General features: G+C 40.9%; 1 protein-coding gene across 1 annotated transcript; it reads left to right on the forward strand.

Moving 5' to 3' along the window:
- Positions 1-77: 77 nt before the first annotated feature.
- cfap57 (cilia and flagella associated protein 57) lies at positions 78-14,752 on the forward strand. The gene is made up of 18 exons (XM_078798414.1): positions 78-773; positions 2,473-2,786; positions 4,085-4,335; positions 4,423-4,597; positions 4,671-4,823; positions 5,042-5,181; positions 5,455-5,620; positions 6,626-6,739; positions 7,616-7,828; positions 8,321-8,494; positions 8,599-8,751; positions 9,608-9,763; positions 10,472-10,565; positions 11,044-11,234; positions 12,178-12,351; positions 13,580-13,738; positions 14,385-14,528; positions 14,605-14,752. The coding sequence occupies exons 1-18, from the start codon at positions 620-622 to the stop codon at positions 14,734-14,736; spliced, it is 3,057 nt and encodes a 1,018-aa protein (XP_078654540.1). The 5' UTR covers positions 78-619; the 3' UTR covers positions 14,737-14,752.
- The last annotated feature ends 7 nt before the right edge of the window (positions 14,753-14,759 follow it).

The raw sequence follows: 14,759 nt of genomic DNA on the forward strand, positions 1-14,759 counted from the left end.
CAACAAAATGGAGAGCTGTGAAGCATAGAAGCATATTGATGACATGTTGGCAGGTCGGCACACTAATATTGAATGTAGCGTAAACAACTGCACAGAACACAAACTTCAGTTATGGTGTCAGATAAATAAAAGCAAAAAGGTAAATACACACATTGTATTTAAATACACACTGTGTATTTACTTACAGTATGGACATGGAATGACAAAAAAACGAAATACTTGAACATGGAATGACAAAAACTTAAATGCACAACATTAAATACAGAATCTGAACTAAGAAGAAAGTTGAAATATTTTTAAAAATTAAAATCACAGAGCTGACATAAGTCATATATTTGCATGTGTTGCTGACAATAATAAAATAATAAATAAGTGGCCCGTTCATCCTTTAATTTTTCTTTAAACGGCCCTCGATGAAAAACTTTGTACACCCGTTATACAGTACAGGCTCTGAGAAATAGGACGAACGAAGAAGAATGAAAAAGAGCAACCAAATGGTTTCACACATCTCGCGGGACTTGCTGCGAGATCTCAGTTGCCGGGAAACAGTGTTGTTGACGGTAACTCGTGTAACCGGTAGCTAGTAAAGTCTTATTGTCAATGACTGCAAACAACCGAGATGGCGGACGTTCTTGCTCAGTCTTTCTTATTTGGATTACAAAGAGATGTGACAAATAACATACTTTTTTATGACGATCAAAATATTGTCTTTCCGTGTGGGAAAACTTGTGTTTGCTACAACTTTGTACACAAGCGGCAGAAATTCATATTCGGTAAGTTTTTAAAAATTATTAAAAACACTTTGAATGTGATAAAATGTGTCCTAAAGAGCTTTGTGCTTGACTTGAACTTATAGTCTATAGTCCCTAAGTGGCGAAAAGGAAACATTTGGGAATGGTTGTCATGTGACACCTGTCCAGTGTTGCCAGATGGAAATTGACAAATTGTACAAGAAGCTTACAAGTAGCGTATTTTGAGGGATATTATTGTACACGCCAGTGTATTTTGAGGGAAATTATTGTACATACCAGCTTTGACCTTGCTCTGCATTTGCTACAGTAAAACATTTGCGTAGTCTAAAATCTAGCCTATAATGCAGTGTAACTTGAAATACTATTAGCAACAGAACAGCGCCCTCACATGGCTGCAAAGAGGCACGTGAGACAATGCACAACATCATGCTTCTGGCAAGATGTATCCTGTTTGTGTTTACTTTGTAATGAAGGGGTCAAATTATTATATAATTATTACATAATGGCATGTTGTGATTGATTTGTACAATAATTATCGTACAAATGGCAACATTGTGTGTCAGTTAGTGGCTACACGAGGACATGGCTTCTCCAAAATGGCGGTGTGCCCGGTAAGCTAGCGCATTTCCATTAACATTTAATTCATTTGCATTCATAGGGTGTCAAACATTGCATAAGTGCTAGTAAGACATTCAGTATCACAGTTTAAATTATGTTAAATGAATATACAGAGCATTAGTGCTTCTCAAAGTGGCCAGCGAATACTTTTATCATGAGTAATGTAAGACATCACAACACACACACAGTGCAAAGTAGTTAGTGTGCATCTTGGGTAACAGTGTAAATTACCCCTCCTCTCAGAATAACTGAACACAATGTTGAAACTTGGGTCCCTCTCATTTACACACATATACTCCATCATGCTGCAGCTAATCTTCATTCCTCTCCTTTCCAGGGCAAACCTCCACTCTTCTAGCATCTCCTCCACCTGTTCCCTACTCTCACGACAAATCATAATCACTACAAACATCATAGTCCATGGAGATTCTTGTCTAAGCTCATCTGTCAGCCTGTCAATCACCGTAGCAAACAAGAAGGGGCTCAGAGCTGATCCTTGGTGCAGTCCCACCTCCACCTTGAACTCTTCTGTCACACCCACAGCACATCTTACCATTGTCTTACAGTCCTCATACATGTCTGACACCACTTTAACATACTTCTCTGTCACTCCAGACTTCCTCATGCAATACCACATTTCCTCTCCTCTCTCCACTCATATAGGTTACCATTTGTTCCTCTCTCTTCTGGAAGAAAGTACTCACTACAGCCATTTCCATCCTTTTGGCAAAGTCAACCACCACCTGTCCTTCTGTGTTCCTCTCCTGAATACCAAACCTGCCCATCACCTCTTCATCATCTCTATTTCCTGCATCAACATGTCCATTCAGGTCTGTCCCAGTGACAACTCTTTCCTTTCTAGGAATGCACTGCCTCACTTCATCAAAGTCCAGCTAGAATTTACCCTATTCCTCCAACTCGCATCCTACTTGTGGAAAAGATATTTCAGAAACGTTAGAAAATAACATCACTGATATTTAGACTTTGAGGACAAATGTCTTCTCATGGTTTAAATGTAAAGAATCCATACAAGTGAGTTGGTTGTATTTGCTATGGATTTCCATTCATGTTTGGTGTGTATGTGTTGTTTTATTTTAAACAGCATCAGAGAAGAGCCAAGGAATGCGTGCCATGGCCATCAGTGCCAACAGGCGTTTCTTGGCCATTTCAGAGCGTGGAGGGAAGGCTGCCATCACAGTGTTTGACCTGCAGGATGATGAAGGAAAAAAGAGAAAAATGTTGTCTGCTGAAAACATTGTTGATGAAGACTTTGTGTGCGTGGCTTTCTCCCCCAATTCAAAGTATCTTTTGGCTCAGACGGGCGGACGAGAATGCATGCTTTTCTTATGGCTTTGGGAAAAGCAGAAAGTTGTGTCAACAATGAAGACTACTAACGAAAGTAATCCCGTCAACCAGGCGAGTCGCTCAGTCCACAGCTCTTTCGTATCCAACTCATCAACCAGCTAATCTTCTTCCATGTCCTGACTAGTCTTTTTTTTGTTGTTTTTTTTAAACAACTAGTCTTGTTTTTAGTCCAAACTAGTCTTCTTTCTAGTCCTAGCTAATCTTCTTCCATGTCCTAACTAGTCTTTTCCATGCCCCAACTAGTCTTCTTTTTAGTCCAAAGTAGTTTTTCTTTCTAATCCTAGCTAATCTTCTTTCATAGCCTAACTAGCTAATCTTCTTTCATGTCCTAACTAGTCTTTTCCATGCCCCAACTGGTCTTCTTTTTAGTCCAAACTAGTCTTCTTTCTAGTCTTAGCTAATCTTCTTTCATGTCCTAACTAGTCTTTTCCATGCCCCAACTAGTCTTCTTTCTAGTCCTAGCTAATCTTCTTTCATAGCCTAACTAGCTAATCTTTCATGTCCTAACTAGTCTTTTCCATGCCCCAACTAGTCTTCTTTCTAGTCCTAGCTAATCTTCTTTCATAGCCTAACTATCTAATCTTCTTTCATAGCCTAACTATCTAATCTTCTTTCATGTCCTAACTAGTCTTTTCCATGCACCAACTAGTCTTCTTTTTAGTCTGAAACAGTCATCTAAGTTCTAGTCCTAGCTAATCTTCTTTCATATCTCAACTAGCTAATCTTTTCCCCTGTCCTAACTAGTCTTGTCCATGCCCCAACTAGTCTTTTTAGTCCAAAGTAGTCTTCTTTCTAATCCTAGCTAATCTTCTTTCATAGCCTAACTAGCTAATCTTCTTTCATGTCCTAACTAGTCTTTTTCATCCCCCAACTAGTCTTGTTTTTAGTCCAAACTAGTCTTCTTTCTAGTCTTAGCTAATCTTCTTTCATGTCCTAACTAGTCTTTTCCATGCCCCAACTGGTCTTCTTTTTAGTCCAAACTAGTCTTCTTTCTAGTCCTAGCTAATCTTCTTTCATAGCCTAACTAGCTAATCTTCTTTCATGTCCTAACTAGTCTTTTCAATGCCCCAATTAGTCTTCTTTTTAGTCTGAAACAGTCATCTAAGTTCTAATCCTAGCTAATCTTCTTTCATATCCAAACTAGCTAATCTTTTCCCCTGTCCTACCTAGTCTTTTTCATGCCCCAACTAGTCTTCTTTGTAGTCCAAACTAGTCTTCTTCCTAGTCCTAGGCTGTTGCCCAAGTACTTTTTCAGTTTAGCAGCTAACTAATCTACATATTCCTTTCCCATCTAGTCTTTCATATTGTGATTGGTCTTCTATCTCTGAACTAGTCTTTGCTGATTTCAGGTCAGCTTCAACCCGTACAACAACGCCCAGGTGTGTGTGAGTGGCAGTGGGGTGTTTCAGGTCTTGTGTTATTCAGAGGGATCTTTCAAGCAGAGCAGCTTTCCAAAAGTGGTGTGCATGAACTTTGTGAGTCACGCTTGGATCGCTGAGGATCAAGTGATAACAGCAACCAGCACTGGCAGGATGCTGGTCTTTCAAGATGGAGACCTGCACTGGGAGTTGGATATGGCTGCATTGGCAATACCTGACAGGTCCCACCTTCAGCCTCTTTTACTTTTACCATTGATGATGTTTTCTGTTGTCTTTTGAATGAAATATGACATTTCATTTCTGTATAGGCAAGTGGAGATGAAGAAGACCAGAGTCAGAGATATCAAGGAGGGGCCCGTTTTGACTGCTATCACATCTGTTGTGAAATATTCCAAAGGTTTTGCGTGCTCTTCAAAACCTGGTAGCGTCTGTCTTTATGAAAAGACAGCAAAGAACACGTACAGAAAGAGCAGGGAGATACAGGTAAATATCCACTCGCTTTTTGCTAACATTGGCAACATCAACGGTCACGTTTGCGTGCGTGTGCTTGTGTCAGATCCCTCGCCATCATGATAATAGTCATGTGACTTCAGTGGAATGCCAGGAGATCACAACCATGTGCATGAGTCCATCAGAGGAAACCCTGGCCGTCAGCACTGACAGAGGACAACTGTATGGCATCAACATGGTCTCTGTGGACATCAAGAAGGTATAGAAATATACTGTACCATAGATTATTATTATTATTATCATTAATGTCACACCAATGTAGTGCTGCCTGGTACACTGTGTACTGTGTGGTGGACTGTGTTGGTCAGCACAATAACACACTATAAGAACACACACAAAGACTTTTGTGTTGAATTGTAAAAGAATTGTGTGTATTTGTTTTAAGGCTAACTTTGCATGACATATTTTATCCACTAGGAAAGAAGACTACACTTTGAGTTCTTGTCACAGCCCTTCCATTCAGAACGCATCACTGACCTGTCTGTCTGCACTTGGAAGCCGATTGTAGCCACCTGCTCTCTGGACCACTCAGTCCGCATCTGGAACTATGAAACAAAGTAAGACCAGAAATTGACCATTTTTGGACCAGAAATTGGTACATGTGTAGGGTCGTGCACTGGATGTCAACATGTATTGTGACATACTGAAGTAGAGCATTTGTACTGGCTTTTGTAACCAGCATTTTAAACAATTAATGTGTGTATGTTGACTACATTTTATCCAAGTGGCATATCTTCAGTGTCGTGAAAAGACATGCAAAAATGTAAGGCGTGTACCCGCTTTATATCTGTAAATATGTGTAAAGACTATCTCTCTCTGTCTATTAACAGAATGTTAGAAGTGGTGAAGGAATTCCATGACCAACCATACAGTGTGGCTCTCCACCCCACTGGTCTCTTCCTGCTCGTGGGCTTTTCAGACAAACTCTGGCTGATGGGCCTGCATGTGGATGACGTCTGCACATTGAAGGACTTCACCATTCAAAGTTGCAAAGAGGTAATTGAAATATTACCTACATCGGGGGTGGGCAAAGGTTTTTTGACTCACTGACCACAATGGCTTCAAAATGGTGGCCATGGGGGTGGGCTCGAAGTCTTCTACCAAGGTCACATGACAGACCAAGTCAAAAATACACAACATCATTTTCCAGGTTTTTACTGAATAAGGCACACAGAATGTACATGAATAAAGTATTTGGGAAATACTATTTAGAGTATGAACTAGTATGTCAATTTTTTGTCACAATTAAAGCAAGTTGGCAAGTAAAGAAGTGAGTTAGTAAAGAAAAGGTGAAGAAGACGAAGTCAAAGGGAGGGGGCAATGTTTACACCAACAAGGAGACAAACATACAGAAGCTGAACTAAGTTGTATTTTTAAGTACTGTATATAGTTGTATTTGATATTGAACTGTTTCGCTTTACTGAAGAAGCGAAATAAAGAGAGTCAAACTTCTAATCATCTTTAGTAGTTAGAGGGAATTCCTCCTCCTGTATCAGTCTTGTATTGTTTACCTTATGGACAACCTTCTCCACCTGTTTGCAACAAAAATGTGACAAACAGGAAAACAAACATGAAAAATGTGACTTTTCGGCAGAACTTTGCCATATTAAACTTGCTTTTTTGTCCCTTCTCATCAGACAGGCTGATGTGGCTTTGTAAACAAACCCCCACTCTGCTTTGTATGAAACTCTTGTCTTTTGGGAACTGCTGTATGCAGTCCTTTGGCGAACCGTAACTACTTAGATATGACTGGAAAACGCCGAATGCAGGAATTAATTTGATTGATAGATATACATGTACAGATACTTTAGTGAGTCTGAAGGAAACTTAAATGGTTTAAGAATTATGGTCAAAATATCATAGCAAACACTGTCACCACAGAGCTTTAGTGTTTTTAATAAAATCATTTGGGAAAGTTGACCATATCTAAACACATATGGTCTGTGGGCTGTAGTTTGTCCACGTCTAACCTATGTGTTCTTTTGCTCTGTCTACCTCTAGTGTTCTTTTAGTCATGGCGGCCACTTGTTTGCAGCTGCTAGTGGAAATGTCATCCATATCTACTCTCTTACCTCTTTCGAGAACATCCACAGTCTGAAAGGTCACAATGGAAAGGTGAGTCTGTCATACAACAATGTGCACAAAATGGTGTGCCCCATTCCTAGCCAAGCATAAAAAGCAAACTGAATTTACGTTATGACAGGGAAGCCCTAAGTTTTTCCACCAAAAGCAAGTGAAAAATCTCACCGTGTTATGCAAAGGACGTTATGCATTGAAGGGAAATTTTAATGTACGCATGTGCAAACATGTGCACGCATGCACTCGTGTCTAAACGCATGCACACACACAGCTCAGTTGCTGTTGTGAAAATTGTAAATAGTTTCCATCAATACATTTTCTATACCGCTTATCCTTGCAAGGGTTGCGGGCATGCTGGACCCTATTCCAGCTGTCTTCGGGCGAGGCGGGGTACACCCTGGACTGGTGGCCAGCCAATCACAGGGCACATATAGACAAACAACCATTCACACTCACATTCATACCTATGGACAATTTGGAGTCATTTCACATTGCCTCTTGTCCCTTTTCTTTATATTTTGCGGAAACTTACCTTTGTTTTACCGCTGGAAAAAGGTAGAAACAGACTTTATTCTGATAAAAGATGAGAGTCTAATCATTCTTTGGTTCTTTTGGCTTCTTGTCTATGCAGCCCAAGAATACAATATTCTGTGTGCCTTGAATAATCAAATAAAATCATCACAAATGGCTGGTACCGAGATGGACTCCTTTTGAAAAATGGCTGGGGTTGATGAGTTAATTGAAATTGTAACTGCCATTTTTTATATGTTAAATTCTGCTCGTGAAAATGAACATTTTGCTTCTATAGTGTTTCAGTTCAGCATTGTCACACTGTTTACACAGAAATGTATTCTTTCATACCACTGTGCCTTCTTGTTTCACATATTTATGTCCTTTTGTGTATATTGAAAGATTAGTGACATGAAGTGGAACATGGACGACAGTCGGCTGGTGTCATGTGGAATGGATGGTACATTGTGTGTTTGGAACACACACACTGGCAAGCGGGAGTCCGAAACCGCCCTCAAGTCCTGCACTTCTACAAGTGCAGCCTTCACTTCTGACGGCAGGTCCGTACTCACTGTGGCCTCAGACCACACCTTGACAGAACTCCGGGCTTGTCAGGTAAAGGGGGTATTGTGGAAAACATTATTGCTGAGATAGTCCATCAAGTTCAGGAAACAACCACAAAACTCATTTCCTCATTCTGCTTCATCAGTGCTTAATTATGCAAGAAAACAATACAAAAGTCTTGAGCATGTATTGGATTTGAAGAGTTGAAGCTACAGCATATTGTAGGGTCATGGCAGGTCTTCATATCAGCTGGGGAGAAATTCACCAGCTGCCATGTGCACTTTGGCCAATCAGAAACCTGAAAAATCGGTCACAGCTAACTTGTGCATTACACCACATCTATTCATCAATATAGTGATGTGATTACATCTCCAATGATGTATACATTATCTGCTACATTAATATATTGAAAATCAGCGCACACTTACACAGAGCCCAGGAAACATTGCAAATGTTTGTGTGACATTTGGTCTCAGAGCTTCTTTGTGCATTTAAACGACTTTGAACCGGCATATTCACACATATTCATATTTGCTTCCACAGATGGTGAGCCAGGTTGCTGCGGCTGATATAGCTTGTACAGCCATGGCAGTGTCTCGCTCTGGCAATGTCGTCTTCGCTGGTACCGATACTGGCAACATTGCGGCAATTCAATTCCCATCCCCTTGTGAGAAGGAGTGGATGATCTATCGTGCTCACCGTGGCCCTGTCACCAAGGTAGGCACGCTCTATATATACATTTTTTCACAATAAAATGCTAATGTTCCAGGGACTATTTGAAGCATAATAACATCTGATGTTGGTCAACTCTCCCTCCTCAGATGGCGATCACATCTGATGATCAGTTCCTACTTACAGTCTCTGAAGACAGCTGCCTGGCATTGTGGAAGATCCTTCATGATCATGACTGCGGAACAAAGGACAACAAACACATTGAAGAGACCCTCATTAGCAAGTCACGCTTGGAAGACAAGGTTTGTTTATTTGCATCTTGTCACATTTTATACACGATGAGCAGTACATACGTGCGCTTATTAAAAATGTGTGTAGAATTACTACGTACGCTCGAGCTTTTATCTTATGTTATCATTCATTAGTGCTGAGTCACGATACATTTTATGCTATATTTAACTTGCATTGTGCATTTAGCTTGTTGGCTTCCGTGATGAGTGAACAATAGCAATTGAAGAGAGAAGAGGGGAGGGGTCTCATGGAGCTGAATCTTATCTAATGTAATAATCATAAGAGTCTTAAAGAGTGTAGGAAGGGGCCTCCTTTACGCTGCAAAAAAGAAATTTGTCTAAAACAGGCGTGGCGAGTTTGTTTGAATTGAAGGCCATCCTGGTTATGATTGCTTTCAGAGGGCGGCTTGTAACTGTCTTTGTTTATATAAACATAAATATATAATTTCCTCAGATATAGCTTGCATTGAAATGAAAAGTCAAGCTGACAAGCAGATATTCAAGTGTTTATTTTTGGGCAAAATAAAATACTTGGAATATATTGCATGATGTCCTAAATATGGCTTTTAACATTATTAGAGCTCTCTAGATGTAAAATAACACCCCTATAGTCACCTTTACACTCTTATTACCCAATATAGTAGACATTGAAGACACAAATAAAACTTGAGTGTTTCTGTTACTATAAATGTGTTCAGAGTTCAGTTTTAACTTGGCATGGGTTACTGCAGCAACGTAACATGATTTATAGCATGATTTATTCATTGAAATATTTTTGAACAACCATTAGTGAAGCTGCCAAATTCAAAGTGGCGAGGGGTGATGACAAATAAATCAACATTTAATATTTACGTTTCTTGTGATTCAGTCTCAGAAGATCTTGGAGCTGAAAGTGCGTCTGGAGGAGATTGAAATGGAAAATGAGTACCAGCTGCGACTCAAGGAAATGAACTACAATGAGAAGATGAGAGAGTCATGTGACAAGTTCACTCAGCAAGTGGAAGCTCTGGAAAAAGCACAACAGGTTTGTCAGATATCATCTTCTCATCTTGAATGGAGTGTCTGTTCTGTACCGTCCCTGGCGGTCATTGTGGTAGGAGCCTACCCCACCTGACTTTGGTCATTCTCACAACAGTCATTGCATGGAGCTACAGAGTGAGTGATTGACAATTATCTTGGAGTTCTGGTATTGATCAATAATTACACCAATAGGGCTCTCTTACTCACCAAGCTTCAATCCATGTCCTTGGGGTCCTTGGATAGCTCTTTGGTCTTCCCCATGGTGGTGGAGAGATGTGAATGGAGGAGAGTGTTTGTGTGACTGGTGTCTTTTATCCACACAATGAATTGAGATCGGGACTACTTCCTTAAAGGGACAGGAGTCATTTGTGTGTTTCATGGAGATGCAGACTGCTCTGTGGGGGTCACAATGTTTGTTAATTGATGTTATAGCTTTGCCTCTCTGTTCAAATAAATCTATTATTAAAATGATGGACTTTGTAACAAGTCAACTTGGTCAAAAACTATAGCATATTTATAAAACATCACACATCTTGACATCAATAGTATTTTATCATAAATATCCACCCGCACTTAAACACAAAAAAATACTTTATGGTTAACACACTTTTTAAATCGATTCAAACTGGAATTGTCTTAAACATGTATACTGACCCATTTTGCACTCTGGATCCACGTATAGAATGTTGTGTCATATTGATCTTTACAACAGGAAATGAGAAGAGCTTTGGAAAAGCAGGAAGTTGAGCATCGGCAGAGCTATGAGGAACTCATTAGGAAACACTCCAAAGAAGTGCAGGACTTAGGTAAGATCACTAAGTTGCACAAAAGCTTTGTGAACACGGGTGTCCAAACTGTGGCACCAGGCCATGTACAGACAGTAAATTGGCCAAATTGGATATCGGTCCATGGTGAAAATGCAGTTTTGTGAGGAGTTTTTTCTTAAAATGAATGGCATGGCTCATTTTTGTGGCTGGCTCCAAACATCAGCCCTTCCAGCAGCTCTACGATGATATTGCTGGATAGACCATACGTCTCTATCTTATTTATCACACTACAAATACAGTAAGTATATTGACACTGTGCTTGTTTGCATCTGCCTTCCAAACATGCTAATACTGACGCAGGCCGCAAACAAGTTTCACATTTGATAAGTAAATATAAACAATTGCATTTCCTCCTCTCCGTATGCATTGTGATCATCTGTGAATGCCATTACTTTGTTTACAAGTTCAGACAAGAAGACATCAGTTTGTCTTTTTTAATTCTGTCATTATCAAACAGAGTCATCCTACAGTCAGAAGCTGATTGTGGAGCATGAAAAGTACCTGGATCTTCAGGACAAATGTAAAAACATGCAGGAAGACTACAGGGGACAGTTGAAGGGAGCTGCAGAAAGCAAATCCATAGAAGTTGAGAAGCTTAGCCAGCTTCATGAGGTTAAACTGGAAGAGAAAATGCAGCTCCTGGCTAAGGTATGTTGGGAGGACTTACCAGCAGGACTTACCAGCAGGACTTACCTGCAGGACTTACCTGCAGGACTTACCTGCAGGACTTACCTGCAGGACTTACCAGCAGGACTTACCAGCAGGACTTATCAATATGATTTAATAGGAGGCCTTACCAGCAGGCCTTACCAGCAGGCCTTACCAAGATGACTTAATAGCAGGACTTACCACCAGGACTTACCAAGATGTTTTACCAGTAGGATTTACCAGCAGGACTTACCAAGATGACTTAATAGCAAGACTTACCACCAGGACTTACCAAGATGATTTACCAGTAGGATTTACCAGCAGGACTTACCAAGATGACTTAATAGCAGGACTTACCACCAGGACTTACCAAGATGACTTAATAGCAGGACGTACCACCAGGATTTACCAGCAGGACTTACACCAGGATTTACCAGCAGGACTTACCAAGATGACTTAATAGCAGGACTTACCAAGATGACTTACCACCAGGATTTACCAGCAGGACTTACACCAGGATTTACCAGCAGGACTTACCAAGATGACTTAATAGCAGGACTTACCAAGATGACTTACCACCAGGATTTACCAGCAGGACTTACCAAGATGATTTAATAGCAGGACTTACCATCAGGACTTACCATCAGTACTTATCACCAGGATTTACCACCAGGACTTACCAAGATGACTTAATAGCAGGGTGATTTACCTTGGGTGACCATATTTAGTGAAAACCAGGATACTGTACTGTACTGTGCTATACCTTTTCTGTGCATTCTAACACAAGAAAACTGCATGTATCTACAAAAATCAGCCTGTAAGAATACATTTTCATTGCAAAAGTACCCCAGAACCCCAAGGACCCCCATAAAAACAGGACATGTCTGGTAAAGCAGGATGATGAAGGCTTTAAATGACCAATAGTTGTGTACTTGTGTTTCAGTGTCAAAGAGACGAGCAGCAGCAGAGCCTGAAATTCCAACACATCATCAAGCAATTAGAAGAGGATGAAGTCCGAAAAATCCATGACATGCAAATCAAGTACGAGAAGAAACTGCTGACAGAGAAAGAAAGTAACAAACATCTCCAGGAAGATGCTACTATTATCAAGCAAAAGGTGACTTTTCGACTTTTCCTACCAATCTTGATTATTGTTATTGTGGTATATCATATCAGGCCCACGTAGTTCTAGTTCACATTCATTTGGAATGATTTATTATTGTTATTGTGGTATATCATATCTGGCCCAGGTAGTTCTAGTTCACATTCATTTGGAATGATTTATTATTGTTATTGTGGTATATCATATCTGGCCCACATAGTTCTAGTTCACATTCATTTGGAATGATTTATTATTGTTATTGTGGTATATCATATCTGGCCCAGGTAGTTCTAGCTCACATTCAGGAGGAGCAGTGTGGTTTTTATTCCTGGTCATGGATCTATGGACCAGGTCTACACTCTGGGCAGGGTCCTAGAGGATCCTGGAGGGTCCATGGGTGTTTGCCCAACCAGTCTGCATGTGGGCTTGGAGAAGGCATTGGACCATGTTCCTTGAGGAATCCTGTTGGCTCCCTGTATTACCGGAGTCAGACCTTGGTCTGCATCACCGGCAATCAGCCAAACTCCTTCCCAGTGAGGGTTGGACTCCAGTCCCAGTCCCAGTCCCAGTCACCAGTTGTGCTCATAATATTTCAGGGCAGAATTTGTCTGTGAATTTCCTCGGTGTTGAGGCCATCTGCAGGATTGGGTCTTCACTTTTCACAGATGATGTTCACTGTGCCGTGATCTTCACCTCTCACTGGATTGACAGCCAAGTCTGATTCCATGGTTCATTCCTGGAAAAGGGTGGAGTGCTATTGCTGAATTGGGAATGAGGTCCTATTCCGAGTGGAGGGTCTTGTTCCTGTGTGAGGGAAGGATGGAACATGAGATTACCAGGCGAATTAATGCGGCGTCTGCAGTGATGCTGACTCTTCATGGGTCTGTTTTGGTGAAGAGGGACCTGAGCTGAAAGACAAAGGACCATCGACTTTGGGTAGGACCAGCTCATGGGTACAAGCGGCCGAAATAAGTCATCTTGGAGGAACCCATAGTTGGGGAGCTGCTCCTCCACCAGATCAGATGGTTTGGGTATCTGGTTCCCTAGGGAGGTGTTCAGGGCACGTTCAACCATTAGAAGGTCTTGGGGAAAACCCAGGACTTGATGGCCTGAGAACACCTCGGGATCCAGCAGCTGCCTGTATTGGTATTGGTCATGAAGTCCAATATGGGCTATGAACCAAAGCCAATACAGAGCATCTCTGCTGTTGTGTGTGTGTGTGTGTGTGTGTGTGTGTGTGCAGTTGTCCAGTCTGCAGAAGCAAGTGGATGACAGACAGGCAGACATCAGCGTGCTCAAACTGGAGCGACACAAGCTGCTGAGCGTCATCCAGTCCCTCCAGGATGACATCAAAGACCTGAAATGGCACATTGGTGGCCACAAGCGGACCAATGAAGACAAGGTAGCAATGTAAAGCTCCTATATGAGACTCTGTATGCTCACATTTTCCATAAGAATCATTTTTGATGGCAGATGTACTGTACTAGATGTTTCAAATACTACCAGTTCATATCAAACATGGTACACAGTAGTAGTAGTAGCGTCAAGTCTTTTGTCCACTTTGATTTCTTCTTGTGCTACACTTTCAATGATGACATCCAGATGGATATTTAACGTACTAATATGATATGCAATGTTTCTTTGGCTTTGGTTACATGCGCTCATGGAAGAGACTGCATCAGGAAACATGCCATTAAACACAAAACTTTTGTTTCCTGCTGCTATTTTTCCTCCCCTTCCCATCTTGTGATCTCTAATTATGTAACTATGTTCTCTCCCTTTGTCTGACTCCCTTCATCCTGCTCCTGTGCTCACGCCTGGGCAATAGGAGTGTACTATAGGGGTGTTATTTCAGCTCTACAGGACTCTAATAATGTTAAAACAGATTTTTTAAAAGTTCTAATGACAAGCAATCTGGAAGCAATGAAGCACCATAACTGAGGCATGACTGTATCTCACTGAGGGACTTGATGAGTTCAAAGTAAAGAAAGTCCTCTCATGGATTGAAAAGGGCATCACATTGTCTTGTTTCCTCTGTTTGCGTACAGGATAAGACCATCTCTGATTTGAAAAAGAAATACCAGGAGTTGGAGAAGTTCAAGTTTCTTCTTGATTTCCAGTTGAGTGAGTTGAAAAAGCAGATGGAGCCGCAACAAGAAAGCATCAATGAGAAGAAAGAAAGGATCCATCAAGTAAGTCCTGTGGTACTGTACTACTGTACTCCTAGTATTCCTTTACTACTGTACTCTAAGTACTCTTCATGCACAGCTGGAGGAAGAAATGGTGAAGCTGGACAAGGACAACACCCAGTTGAAGGTCACCATCTCCGACCTGAAGATCAAGATGAGGAACAAAGATAAAGACATCCGCAAGGAGATGCAACGAGTCAGCAAACATTAGAAATATCCTTATGTTCATACCAT

This window comes from Doryrhamphus excisus, linkage group LG18 (genome assembly GCF_037039965.1).
Source record: "Doryrhamphus excisus strain RoL-2023G ecotype Guam linkage group LG18, RoL_Dexc_Guam_v1.1, whole genome shotgun sequence".
Classification (NCBI taxonomy): domain Eukaryota; kingdom Metazoa; phylum Chordata; class Actinopteri; order Syngnathiformes; family Syngnathidae; genus Doryrhamphus; species Doryrhamphus excisus.